The sequence below is a fragment of the Panthera tigris genome, chromosome A2 (assembly GCF_018350195.1).
Source record: "Panthera tigris isolate Pti1 chromosome A2, P.tigris_Pti1_mat1.1, whole genome shotgun sequence".
Classification (NCBI taxonomy): Eukaryota; Metazoa; Chordata; class Mammalia; order Carnivora; family Felidae; genus Panthera; species Panthera tigris.
Genome location: NC_056661.1, coordinates 20478504 through 20493245, shown reverse-complemented (window position 1 = coordinate 20493245; position 14742 = coordinate 20478504). Strand labels below are relative to the sequence as shown.

The following is a 14742-nucleotide window of genomic DNA, read 5'->3' as shown; positions in this document are numbered from 1 at the left end:
TGGAGATTCATGAAGGTGAAGTCCTTGGAATGGCACCTGGTCCTAGTACTGCTCTGTGTCTTTCAGCTCTTATGATTATTTCATCTTGACCTTCTAGCATCTCTGTGTAATTGCCTGATAGAGTCCTTGGTCTATTTTTTTCTGTTGGATTCCCATCATCCTCTTGGATGACTTCCTTGGACAACCTTTTGTGGATAGATATGTTACAAATATTCTCTCCCCAACAATCATCGGCCAGCTGACTTTCTTCATGGTGTTATTCATTGCACAGATATCATTCCATCCACAGATATCATTTTCCCTTTGTAATTGTGCTTTTGAAATTTTTTAAATTCGTGCTTTCTCATCCAGGGTCACATATTTTCCTGTTAAATTCTGGTTTACATCTTACACTGAGGTCTTCACCAAGTGACAGAACATGATCCTGCACATTGGGTCTCCCTCTTTCTTGGATTTAGTCCCTATTTTGGATAGAGCACATGTTATGATAGTTTCCTAAGAAAAAGTATATAGATATCAATATGTAGAGATTTGCATGTCTGAAAATGACTTTTTTTTACACCTTCAAATCTGATTGATAGTGTTGCTGAGTATGGAATTCTAGACTGAAAATAGTTTTCCCTCAGAATTTTGAGGAATTGCTTTAACTGTTTTCCTAGAGGTCTAATGTTACTCTGATTCCTTTCTCCATATGATGGGACTTATTTTTTCCTCTCTGGAAGCTTTTAGGGTTTTCTCCTTATCCCTTATCTTTAGTTTTTAGGATGTTCTGAAATTACTGTTGTTTCAATAAGTGATTGCATAGTGAAGGAATACATGATTCCATCTAGGTCTTAGATTTATGTCTTCATCAGGGTTCAAATCCTACTCCCTAGAAACAACTGTCCCAATATTTCTGAGCCAACCATCCCAGATCCCTCACACCCACTAGACATGTTGTTCTCAGCCTCTCTGAGATGTTCCCCCACTCCCTGCCTCACTCACTGTATGGGGCACATTAGTTTATAAAATTTGTACTATTCAACTATTGGAAACTTTATTGTATTAGTTTTTAAAAAATCATTTCTACCTTTTAATTTTCTCCATTTTAATACTTAGAGAAAACCTATTAGATCATAGATTGATCCTCTAATTTTCCAATATTTTCTACACTATTTTCTTTGTCTTTTTATTCTACTTTTTTAGAAGGTATTCTCCATTTTTAAAGTCTTAACTTTCAAGAGCTCTTTCTTGTCCTTGGATTATTCTTTTATAGCAAGTATTCTTATTTCATTGATTTGTTATCTTTTATTAGGAATAGTAGTAATAGGGGCACCTGAGCGGCTCAGTCCATTAAGCATCTTACTTTGGCTCAGGTCATGATCTCATGGTTCATGGGTTCCAGCCCCACCAGCTCTGTGCCAACAGCTCAGAGCCTGGAGCCTGCTTCGGATTCTGTGTCTCCCTCTTTCTCTGCCCCTCCCCGGCTCGTGCTCTGTCTCTCTCTCTCAAAAATAAATAAACATTAAAAAAAAAGAGAGAATAGTAGTTGTAATTGTTGTTTTTTTAAACCTTTTTCTTCTGTTCCCAGTACGATCTCTTTTCTTTTAAGTCCCCTTTTTTCTTTTTATTTCAGTCTCTCATGTTAATGATCCTTGGTTGTTTATTCATGTGTGTGAGCGTGGCACTAAAATGCCAAAGGGAAGCTCAGGGTGCATGGGTGCGGTTTCTTAACTGGTACCACTCAGAGTAGGTTAATAAGGCAGAGTTGGGTTTTGTTTCAGTGGGGGACCCCCCAAATTAGCATTCATTTGTTTTATTCTTTGGAGCTTGTGGTAGATTGCTTTAGTGGTCTTACATTCATACTTTTTCCTATGGGACTTTGTAGTTTCTTCCCGTAAGGGGACAGAATCTATCTTCCTGTGCCTTAGATTGGCAATGTGATGCGCTTTGGCCAACAGAATAAGGTGGAATGATGACATGCAAGTTTGGCCTTGGCTTTGAAAGTCTTTGCCAATTTATGTTTACCCTCTTGGACTTCTGCCATTGCCAACAAGGAAGTGCCCGGGGTATGAGGAAGAGGATGAGAAACGTGGGGCAGAGTTTCTCTAGCCAAGCTACCCCAGCTAAACACAGCCTAGGTCAGCATGCTTACTGCTGCCTGCCACTGAGGCTTGTGGCAGTCTGCCATGCAGCATTTGCGTAGCAATAATTGACTGATGTCCCAGAAAGGAATCCCAGAACCTCAAGTCAGAGTGGAATGAAACCTGACTGACTGCAAGCCTTCAGGGAGCTGAGTTGGCACCAAGGGTTGGAGGCCTCACTGTCTAGCCTACACACTTTCAATTGATCGCTCCATTTTAGTATGCCTTCCGCCACCTCTGCCTTCACCTCTGCCTTCCGCCATGACTGAAATAGTGGAGTCTAGATCCTCTCTGGTTCAACTTATGCAGAAAAGAAAACTCTCTTCAGCCAGGGTGGAGGAGGGGCTATTGCCAGCTGTACACATGAAGGAAGAGAATGGGATGAGGGAAATCCAACAAATCCTTATTTAGTTTACTCCTCACCTTAGATTCTTAGTGTCTCAACTACACACTGTTATTATTACAGTTTTTGATGTATTTTCATGTGCTTTACCATACTCCTAGCTCTAGTCTTTTTGTCAAAACTGTCTTAACTGATTGTGGACACTTACCTAATATGATTTTTTATCAGCTTGTCAAGTTCCCAAAAACTCCTGATCAGATTCTTATAGGAATTGAGTTTCACCTGGAGATCAACTTGGAGATAATTTGCAATTTTACAATGTTGAGTCATTCTATCAATAACTATATGGTATATCTCCCCTTTTATTCGGTCTTCTGTTACCTCCTTTGAGCTATGGACAAGAGTGGCATATGTAACTTCAAGGATATGCCCTAAAAGAGAAGGAACATGCCTTTCTCCTTCTCCTTCCTCCTCGCTGGCTAGATTGTGGAGGGGATTGTTGAAGTTGAAACAGCCATTTGGGATCATGAGGTGATCTTGGGCTCACAGACCATATACAGCAGAGTAACAAGGTAGAAGGGGCTAGGATTCTTCACCCTGTGAAGTGCCATCCCGGGGTTTGGACACCTATTTCTCAACTTCTTTGGAAAAGAGAAATAAACCTCCAATTTATGTGCGGCTCTGCTATTTTGGTCATGCTGTCCTTCACAGTGACCACATAGTTAAGATCTACCCCAGTGGTTCTCAAAGTGGGGTTCCCTAGAACAGTAGCCACAGCATTACCTAGAAAACATACTAGAAATACTCATTCTTGGGACCCTGTAAACTAAATCAGATATGTTGGGTGGGGCCAGCAATCTGCTTTGATGAGCCCCCTCACATGATTGTGATGTATGCTACAGTTTGAAAAGCATTGCTCTATTTCGATCCAACACATATAATAGGATGTCCACTTTAAGAGACACAGCTCAGAGGTTATCCTAGAAGTGAAGACTGCACACATGTGCTTTGTGTAAGTCGAGTGAGGCAAGAGAAGGACCTGACAATTCTATTCATTCCTAACACAGTTGTTTCATGAACGGCTGATGGTTGCCCATGACTCCTGCCTGCTGACTTGTTGAACTAGGCTAAAGACTCCACATTTGGCTCATAGGTGACCAATCCATGATTAGATTCACATTCATTCATTCTGATTCTAGATAATTAGCTGATTTACCCATCAATCTATAGCACTTTCCCTTTTCACCACACTACACAGCATTAGAAGAACTGGGTTCATTAAATGAGAGAGAACCCCACACTTACTTGAGAATTCCTTAGGCACACCTTCTGACAGGTTTCTAACTCAAAAACTAATTTTTGAAAACCACTTTCTGAGAAGCAGTTCACATCAAATTCAATCTCTTTTAATTTTTTTTGTCCTTACATTTTATTTAAGTCTTTTTTAAAAATTTAAATTCAAGTTAGTTAATATATAGTGTAGCAGTGGTTTCAGGAGTAGAATTTAGTGATTCATCACTTACATGTAACACCCAGTGTTCATCCCAACAAATATCTTCCTTAATGCCCATCACCCATTTAGCCTATCTCCCCAGGCACCTCCCCTCCAGCTGCCCTCAGTTTGTTCTCTGTATTTAAGAGTCTCTTATGGTCTGCCTCCTTCTCTGTTTTTATCTTATTTTATTTTTCCTTCTCTTCCCCTATAGTCACCTGTTTTCTTTTTTTATTTAAAAATTTTTTAATGTTTATTTATTTTTGAGAGAGACAGAGCACGAGCAGAGGAGAGGCAAAGAGAGAGGGAGACAAAGAATCTGAAGCAGGCTCCAACCTCTGAGCTGTCAGCACAGAGCCCAACGTGCGGTTCAAACCCACCAGCCGTGAGATCATAACCCGAGCTGAAGTTGGACACTTAACCAACTGAGCCACCCAGGCACTTCCTTTTGTTTCCTAAGTTCCACATATGAGTGAAATCATATGATATTTGTCTTTCTCTGACTTATTTCGCTTAGCATACTACACTCTAGCTCTATCCACATTGTTGCAAATGGCAAGATTTCATTCTTTTTGATCCCTGAGTAATATTTAAATGTTTATCAATCTAGTGAGATTTTTTTTTTTTTTTTGCTGTTTTAACAAACTGACATAAGTGAAAATGAAGGTTTATTGGCTCACAAAATGAATTCCCATAGTATAGGTAGTTGTAGCTTCAGGCATGGCTGGCTCCAGAGGCCCAAAGGAATCCTCACGGCTTAGTCTTTCTCTTGGCAGCTGATGGATCCACTTTACTCTGTGTCAGTTCCATTCTCAGCTATTTCCATGTGGCGCCCCTAGCAGCTCCGGTTTCGTAATCCTTATAGTTGGTAATCCTAGGAGTTTCAATACAGCACCACAACAGAGACTCAATGGCCTGACTTATGTCATGCACTCATTCCTGAACCAATCGCTGTGGCCACATGCATAAAATATTCTGACATTTCTAAGTACTTGCACGTCCTAGGCTGAGTTTAGGTTAGGTGCATGCCTCCATCATCCAGGAGCAACCATATAGGTACCCTCCATGACACTTCTCCATCTTTGAGGGGCTCTTAGGGATAAGGGGCAAGCAAGACCTAGAAGAGAAGAAATACATCTAAGGAAGGTTAGCTATTAATGATCTCTACCAGAAAGGTACAGATTCAGAAAATCCAGTGAACTGAAAAACAGAGACAAGGAGACATGACATCATGAAATGTGTAGGACAGAGGGAGGCCCAGACTGGGGGAGAAAGATACTGAGGAACAGATTATAGATATAATGAGAGACAGAATTATGAGGGATAGACCGAGACACATAGAGAGATGAAAACCAACAGAGAGAGCAGTATCTGTAGACGAAATGGCGAGACCAATAGATCCTCCTTCCATTGCCCATATATACACACACACATACACACATGGAAGCATTGCCAGAGAGACATAAGAATTCCAAAAATCCTAGAATAACATGTCAACTGGGGTGTGAAGGACCTAGGATGGTTGTCTGAGAGATTCATTCAGGGATGGTGGGGCAGCTGTTTCCAGAAAATAGGCTGTGAACCATCGTGAAGCCACAAATTCAAGTCCTGGTAGGATTGTGTATTCATTCATTACATAAATGTTCATTGAAACTGCAAAAAGACAGCCACAACCTAATGAAAAGTTTCTCAAAGCTTGAACAGACTTTTCTCCAGAGGAGGACAAATGACCAAAAGGCACAAAAGATGCCCAACATCATTCATCATGAGGGAAATGTAAATCAGACTGCAATGAGATACCACTTCCCACTCACTGGGTTGGCTAGAATTTGCAAAAATGAAAAAAAAGTGTCAGAAAAGATGTAGAAAAATTAGAACCCTGTACCCCATTGGTGGGAATGTAATGTCGTGTAGTGGCTAAATATTTGTAGTGACATTATTCACGTAGCCAAAAGGTGCACACAATCCAAATATCTATCAAAAGATGAGTGGAATGGGGTTCCTGGGTGGCTCCATCAGTTGGGCGTCCAGCTCTTGGTTTCGGCTTAGGTCATGGTCTTGAGGTTCGTGAGTTCGAGCCCCACACGGGGCTCAGTGCTGACAGTGCGGAGCTTGCTCGGAATTCTCTCTCTTCCTGTCTCTCTGCCCCTTCCTACCCTCTGCCTCAAAATAAATAGATTTTTTAAAAAGTTAAAAAAAATGAGTGGATAAACAAAAGCTGGTATAGACACACAATGTTAATCAGCTATAAAAAGTCATGAAGTACTGATGCATACTACGGTGTGGATGAGCCTCAAAACCATAGGAAGTGTAAGAAACCAGACAAAATATTTTATTATTCCATTTATATGAAAAGTCCAGAGTAGGTAAACTTATGGAGACAGAATGCAGATTGGCAGTTGCCACTGGCAGGAGGACGGGCTACCAGGGAATTAACGCTTAATGAGTATAAGGTTTTCTTTTCTTTTTTAAAAATTATTTTCAATGTTTATTTATTTAAAAAAAATTTAATGTTTATTTATTTTTGAGAGAGAGAGAGAGACAGAGCATGAGCATGGGAGGGGCAGGCTCCAGGTTCTGAGCTGTCAGCACAGAGCCCGAAGCAGGACTCAAATCCATGAACTGCGAGATCATGACTGAGCCACCCAGGAACCCTTTCTTTGGTTTTCTTTCTTTCTTTTTTTTAATGTTTATGTATTTATTTTGAGAGAGAGAGTGTGTGTGAGTGGGAGGGGGCAGAGAGGCAGGGAGAGGGAGAGAGAATCCCAAGCAGTCTTCATGCTAGGCACAGAGCCCGATGTGGGGCTCGATTTCACAACCATGAGATTGTGACCTGAGTCAAAATAAAGAGTCAGATGCTTAGCTGACTGAGCCACCCAGGTGCCCCTTAATGGGTACAGGATTTTCTTTTAGGACCATGAAAATGTTTTAGAACTTGATACAGAAGACAGTGGTTGCTTAACATGGCGAAGGTACTAAAGGCCACTGAATTTTTAGTCTTCTATTAATTGTTAATATTATATGGCTAATCTAAAAATGGTTAAGTAAATTTTACTTAAATTATATTCATGTTTTGTGTTCTTTCATGTGATGATCAGTCAGGTGCAGCTGCAAGAAAATAGAAGCACAAAATAAAGTTTATTATACTCCAATGTCTCAAAGAGGAGGTCATCGCATGTCACACAGGGTCATCAGGTTTTTGTCAGGTGGCAGAAGACAAGGATGAGGGAAAAACTTTTCCCATGGCCTATGTTGGAGTGGGAAAGGCAAGGCAGGAAAGGGTAACAGTTTAGAATGGACTGGTTTGAATGTTTTCTGTGGCCCCTAAGCTGTTGGGGGTGGGCAGGTGCCTAGTACCTGGTTTGGGATAATTAAGGCAGAGAAATACAGCCCTCTGGGGTGTAGAGGACAGAGAGAAAGGAGGTACCTCCCTGAATAGGTTAGCTTGCAGATGAAAGGCGTGCTCTGGGATGAGTCCTTAGCTATCTCTAAGAACTAACTGGCTAGACCTGGGCGGGGCAGTGTCTCCCAACCCAGAAAGGGACTTTTTTTTTTTTTTAAGATGACAAAATGACATGATATTCAAAACCTCAAATGTACATACAATAACATATTGGAAAGGGAGAGAGATGAAGAAACAGAACCTACTGACCTAGGTTCTGGGAACACAGATTTGAACCCAGAGTCCTTATTCTCCTGAAGCTCATCCTCTAGTGGGGGCAACAGAAAATAGAAAATGAGGCAAGATAACCTTGGGTAGTGATGGGAACTTTGAGAAGAGGAAAGCAGAGTCAGGAGCTAGAGCGTACAGTAAGGTGGGGAAGGCATTTCAATAAGGTGGTCAAAGAAGGTCTCCTTGAGGAGAGAGAGTGGAGCAGAGACACACCTGAACGGAGGGGGAGCTCCACCTGGTAAGAGCATCCAAGGAGAGGAGGCTGCAGATGCAAACTGCTGAGATGGGAATGTGCGGGGGAGGTCTGAATAGCAGGGTGGGCCAAGGAGGACATGGAGAGGGCGATGTGGTCAGGGCCAGACCCTGCAGGCTTATCTAGACCATGGGAGGCTTTTTGAATTGTTCTACATTTAATGGGAAGACATGGAAGAATTAAGGGCATCAGGGGACACAACCTCCATGTGGCATAACTACAGGAGGTGCCATTTATATGGACCACAGTGTGAAGGAGTCTCCCTGGAGTTGGTGGAGTTGGTGGCCCTGCATCCCCAACTCTCCTACCCATGGCAGACATTGCTAATCAATTACAGATCCCCCTCACCCAGAACCTGGTAGTTAGAATCCTTTTCCACAAGGGACCCCAGATGACCTCTGCCACTTCCTCAGAGCTGACCGTGACATGCCTGGTATCTGCCATCATTTTCCCTGACCCTTTGCTGACACAGGACCTCCTGGAGCTTGTGACAGAGATCTGATGACACAGAGTTGGAGCAGACCTGATTAGCTCTTTATTGGGAAGGGGATGCAGTCTGTAATCCGACAAATCTGTGACCCCAGAAAAATCTCAAGTTCTAGTCCCAGATGGGATGCTGTGAGGTCATAGCTGCCCTGGAAAAAGCCACGGCTATGGCAATTATGCCAGCGCCAATACAGCTGAATGATGCGGGCAGCGTGGAGCAAACGGCAGTATCGCTGGCGTATGTGCCACATGCGGACCAAGGACTGTAGCTTGACCACTGCCCATTCTTGCTGCGCATAGGACTCTAGGGCTGCTCGTTTCCTCTTTTCCAGCAGCTTTGCCACTGTCATCTTCCACCACTGCTGAATGATCCATGCTCTGAGTGTCGCATGCAGCAATGTCCTGCGCACCAGGGTGCCCCGCCACCAGGCCTGGATCTTTATGGCTTTCTGTTCTTGGTCAGGGAGCTTCTTTTTCTTTGGGGGAAGAGGTTGCAAAGACAAAGAAGGGACTCTCAGGGGACATTCCCCACCCAACTCAGCTCCAGGCTGTGCCAGGAATGGCTCCTGATCCTTTGTCAACAACGTCCCCTTCCTCAGGATTTCAGGAGGACTAGGCAGGGAGCCAGTAGACCAGATAGATGTCCTGTCTCTGCCCCTCTCTGATTAATGGACCTGGACACATCACACTGTCTGTCCCCTGCATCTCAGGGTCCTTATACGTCCTAGCTACCACGTGGTGACATGGACCTGGTTGGCCAGCCTGGAACCAGTACATCATGTATCGTGTTGCACATGGGCCTGGCCACCTACCTGGGGTGCAATATCCCTTCCCTTACATCCCACTTGGAGGCTGGAGAAGTGGCATCCTTTGCTCACCTTTCATGCCTGACTCCAGCTCAACCCACAACCTGCTGTGTCCCTCTGGGAAGTCACAGTATAGAAGTTTCCCTGCTCCACATGGTCTGGAGTCCTTACTGAGTGAGAATGAGTCTTACTCATTTCTCACTTTCACTCTTTTTGGTTCTCACACCCTTAACTTTAGTTAGCATGCATACATGCACACAAGTGTGCACATACACACACACACACGTGCTCCCACACAGTTCTACACTCCGCTCTCTCTGTTCGTGGCAATGCCTTCCCTACACTGGCTCACCATTCCACTCCCCAGCTTGACATGGTCTGATCCCCACTTGTTCCCCTCCCTACAACCAAGTCTCCGTGCCTCAGTCACCCACCTTTCTCTGACCGAGAAGGAACTAAGAGGGCAAGATAATCAAGGATGAGTCTATCCCTACTCACTCCAGCTTGGGATAGGCCAACCATTCATCCTGGTTGCCCAGGGACATTCTGGGGTTATGCTTATTGTTCCTGAGGAATAATTGATAGCACTATCTTTCACCTGTGGATCCTAGTTCAGATGACAAATTCCAGGATCATGCCATGCTATGGGGCACAGAGAGGACAACCCATCACTGTTGAGTGACTCAGGTCAGAGATGCTGCAACTAGGAGTTAACCTTCAACTTTGAGGACCTCTCACTCACCTTTGGTGGAGGGGGTGGCGGTGTGGGTGAAGGCTGTGTTTTTTTCTTTTTCTCTTTCTTCTTCATCGATCTGGTTTCATCAATGTCTTCTTCTATTGTGATTTCACAAAACTGGCCATCCTTCTGTAATCAGAGTTTAGAGGGGAAAGGTATCGGTAGGTGCCCTTTGTACAACTTTGTGCCAAATCCACCACTCAACCTCCTGCCTTGCCCAGAGACCCTAGATGTAGGACTGGCACCCTGAGTTAACTGTGCAAATCCACCTTCCCCTGACTGCAACTTTGGGTGGCTCTCTCTTACACAAAACCAAATGCCCATGACTTGGGACATAAATGGTTCAAATCCCCTCCGGTCTGCAATCCCCTAAATTCCCCATGATTAGGAGCTCAATGTTTTCACTGCCCCCAGGTCTGTGCTCTCCCAGCCACAGCCTGGCAGGAAGAGGGAAGAAGGAGACAGGGTTATGATGTCATAAGTGCACCTATGACTCAGGCACCAGGATGGTTCCAGACAGTAGAGTTTGTTTTGGTGAAAATGTGGAAATCCTCCCACTCTTTCCTATGCTAAATGCCCAAAATTCGGCTAAAAAGGCAGGACACTGAAAATACTGGCCCACTGGCACCAAAGTGTATATAGAGACAGTCATTTCTGGCTGGTTGGTAAAAGCATAAAGTTGAGACAATTTAAACATTTATTAATAGAGAATTCAATTACACGCATTTCAGTTCAAACAAATAATGGAACCAAATAAGCATTAGAAACAAGGAGTTTGGAGCAAAATCTTAAATGCTTCACAAAAGGTTTATGAATGGCTGGGAAGCACATGAAAAGATACCCAACATCATTAGTCATGAGGGAAAGGAAAATTCGCACCACAATAAGATACCTTAGAGAATGGCGAAAATAAAAAATACTGACAACACCAAATATTGGCAAAGACATACAGCAGTTGAATCTTTAATAACACTGCTGGTGGGAAGGTAAGAAATAGCACTTTGGAAAGGGGTTTGGCAGTTTCTAATGAAGTTAACCATATATCCATCCTATAACTCTGCAGTTCTACTCATAGGTATTTATACAAGAGAAATGAAAACACATGTCTGCAAAAGAGCTGTGCATGCCTGTTCATAGCAACTTTATTCAAAGAGGTCAACGTTGGAAACAACCCTAGTGTTTACCAACAGGTGACTAGACAAAGAAATTGTGGTATATTCATTTAATGAAATAATAGACGGTAATAAACGTGAACTACTGATACACACGATAACAGATGAATCTCAAAAAACATTATGCTAAATGAAAGACATCAAAGAGCATTCACAGGATGATTCCATTTATATAAAGTTAGAAAACAGGCAAAACTAAACCATAGGTAAGATAATTCAGAATGGAGTTGACATCTGGGGGTAAAATGTAAGAAGTGTTGCCTGCAAACAGCACAAAGAAAGAGAAATTTGTTTATCTTATTTTGGATGGTGGTTATCAGGGAATACAGAATTATGAAAACTCATCAAACTCTATTAAGAAGCACTTAATAAAGCCACAAAAAGGGTGTATGTAGAGAGGAGGCCATCTAAGGTTGGAAGGTGTTAGTGTGAAGTTAACAGGATGAGGGGGTTGGGGAAGACAGGTGTAGGCTGAAAGATACAGGCAGAGGTGGGAGGGACACATGGAAGGCACGGGAAGCATCTGCTTGGAGATATAGGTGTTGGACAACCCCCAAATGCCAGGCTTGCATCTTTTAATTTCTTTCTTAGTTTAGATCACGGCCCAGAAATTTTTTACTATATTGTTAATTTTTTTCCTTTTTTTAAAAGTCTATTTATTTTTGAGAGAGAGAGAGCATAAGCGAGGGAGGGGCAGAGAGAGAGAGGCAGACACAGAATCCAAAGCACGCTCCAGGCTCTGAGCTGTCAGCGCAGAACCTGACATGGGGCTCAAACCCACGAACCATGAGATCATGACCTGAGCCGAAGTCGGATGCTTAAAGGACAGAGCCACCCAGGAGCTCCTATATTGTTACTTTTCAATCCATTCAAGCAGAAATTTAAAAAAATATATTTTGACCAGTTCTTCCAGTTATTCTCAGGAAATGGATTAATCCTAATTACTTATCACAGCATTATCAGAAGTGGAAGTCTCTCCTGGATCATTTGTGTGTTTTTAAATCGAAGTACATTGATACACAAGGTTAAATTAGTTTCAGGTGTACAACACAGTGATTTTGACAAGTTGAACCCCTGCTATGCTATATTTTTATCCACTGCCTTATTTTCAACTTCCATCACGTTTTGTTAACAAAATACAGGTGTCTTTTTTTCAGCATTCTTGCATTTATTAAAATTCAAAAATCAAAATTTGATTCTTGAACCAAAGGATTTGTAAACAAAGCACATACAGTCATACGTAGAGCACATGTAACAGTGAAGAGCAGCACCTCTCCCCCCAGTAAACCTTCTAGAATAACAGTCACCAGTAGAGAATTCTGACCAAGAGCTTCTAATGATGGAATGTGTTAAAGCCACACTTACCCCCACAGGCCAGATGCAGAGCCAGGTGAACACAGCCTGGAACCAGGCTCCAAACCGTTCTCATTCATTGCAGCCCATGGCACAATCTCAGGACTGCACAGACCACTACGGCCTCTCTCTCATGGTTTCACACCGTCCTCCTTCCGGACATTCTGGGAAGCTTGGTTTCCTTGTATGTGCGCTCGGGGAAAGGGTGACAGCCCCACAGGCTCCCGCTGTGGCTCATCAGGGCAGGAGCACACCCTTCATGCTCCTGGAACCATCCAGAAAAGTGACAAGGAGACTGGTGGGCGGGAGAGGGACAGAACCAACTTGCAGAGGATACCTCTTGGGTAACATCATTCTTCTCTTTTTTAAAACAGTATTAAATTCAGAAGCACACAGGAATATAAAAATAGTAATCCACTATGTTTCATTATCAATACATCTTGGATCTTACCCTGCCCTTTTAGCAAGGGTTTAAAAGTTTTGGAAAAATCTAAACAACAGACCTATCAATCAAAATAATTCTGCAGAATCTTTCTGAAATGACCCAGAGAAGAATATCAAATGGTGTTCACTAGTCCCAGTATACAGAATCTCTGTAACTTCCTGGAATTCTAGAAATATCTAGTGCAGCCATATGCTGAGGGGATCCATGCAAAATGTTCAGCAGGTTTTCTGATGTATCTCTGACAGCTTTCATCATCTGTGTGAAAGAATTGCCTTAACAGAAGAGATCCAGTTCAGATTCAGTATCTTGAGGTGGCAAGTTCGGGGCAGGGGACAAAGGCACCACGCAGTAGCTGAGCTCTAGGGAGAGAAGCCTCTGGAAGGAGAAGCACCAAGAACTGGATGCTGCTACTAGTTGCTGGCTATAGCAGCACCATGACCCTTTCTTTGATGTCCAGGGTCATTGCCATCCTGCTCCCACCAGACATAGGAGTAGATGCATGAACTGTGATCTTTCCTCTTCAGAACAACATCTCAGCCACCACCTTGGCTGAGGATCTGTCCACCTGCTCCTTGGTCAGCTCAAAGCACCTGTGGGCGACCTGCGACTGTCTGGCATCCTCACTCACCATCAGCTCCCCGGTACATGTATATGCCCATGGCCTGAATCTCATGGAAGAATCTCTCCACATCTTGGTAAGCTTTTGTATATTTGTGCCTAACAATGAGTTCACACCACTCCTGGTGAACCTCTGTGTCCTGCTGGGGGAGGTGGTATGTCTTCTCCAGGCTTTGCAGAGTTCGGGGTTCAGAGTCTTCTGCTCCAAGGGATACTCCAGAAGCAACACAAGCTTGTCTGGAAGAAGATTTTCAAACACTCCTTTGGTCTCCCTTCGTTTCCACTGTCCAGGTCTCCGGTTCACTTGAATCCATTTTCTCAACCTCGGCGCTCACTTGTCAAGTGCAAGGCCTCGCTCAGCCCGGATCTGGCCCTCCCTCTGCAGCACCTGCCCATGTAAGGTGAGCGGTGGGCTCACCTTACCCCCCCACTGCCTGCTGGCCCATGGGAGAGCAGTGGGGAGTACGCGCGGCTAGCAACAGCTCAGGCGCAGATTGGGCAACAAAATACAGGTGTCTTTTGATCCAGCAATAAACTCTGTATTTTTAATAGATGAATACTGCAGATTACATTTGTCATAATTTCTAATATGCCTGGACTTATCGCGATACTGTTTTATGGCTTCCATGCCTGGTTTTCCCAGGAAGTGGCCAGCAGAAGGGAGGAATGCTTTGTCACTCAGCCCCTGGGGAGGGAGGCTGCACGCACAGATGCTGCTTCTCGGCTCAGATGCTGCTTCTCAGCTCTTGCTCTGACCTTCCCTGCTGGCTCTGGCTACAGCCAGACTCTGTTGTCCTACCCTGAGTGGAGATGCCTGGGCAAGAGATGCAGAAAAATAAAGCCCAATTCTATACTCCCTGGGGACACGTGTTAGAACGTGTTCCCTGTCTCTATTCCCATCCCAGTGAGCCTGAACCCTAGGGTCTATTTCGGAGAGGAGATTTGCCAGATCTGTCATCAGGAGCAGAGGCTTAGGGTGGCCTCGACCCAGGCCCTCTTCTATGTGATAGATTTCCATAAGTGGCCATCAGGTTGACTGAGCATGAGGTAGGCTAGGGTTTCCTATGTCATAGCATTCTCTATTTTAAGCTCCACCTAGCTTTGCAGACCAGACAGATAAAACAGGAATCAAGGAGGGACCTGGTAATACTGTCTGGGGTCCTGAATCTCGCTGCAGCTTGAGCCACATCTGCCCCTTGAAAAATGGGCCTCCAAAAGATAACCACATCAAATCTCTGGAAC

At 43.8% G+C, this 14742-nt stretch overlaps 1 protein-coding gene across 1 annotated transcript in view; it reads right to left on the bottom strand.

Moving 5' to 3' along the window:
- Window positions 1-8396: 8396 nt before the first annotated feature.
- Window positions 8397-14742, bottom strand: part of LOC102952243 (IQ domain-containing protein F5-like) — a 31559-nt gene continuing 25213 nt past the window's right edge. The window contains exons 4-5 of the mRNA XM_042979052.1: window positions 9919-10041; window positions 8397-8846 (exon numbers count right to left, since the gene is read on the bottom strand). Coding sequence (XP_042834986.1) covers window positions 8412-8846; window positions 9919-10041 — 558 coding nt within the window. The 3' untranslated portion in view covers window positions 8397-8411. The remainder of the gene's footprint in view (window positions 8847-9918; window positions 10042-14742) is intronic.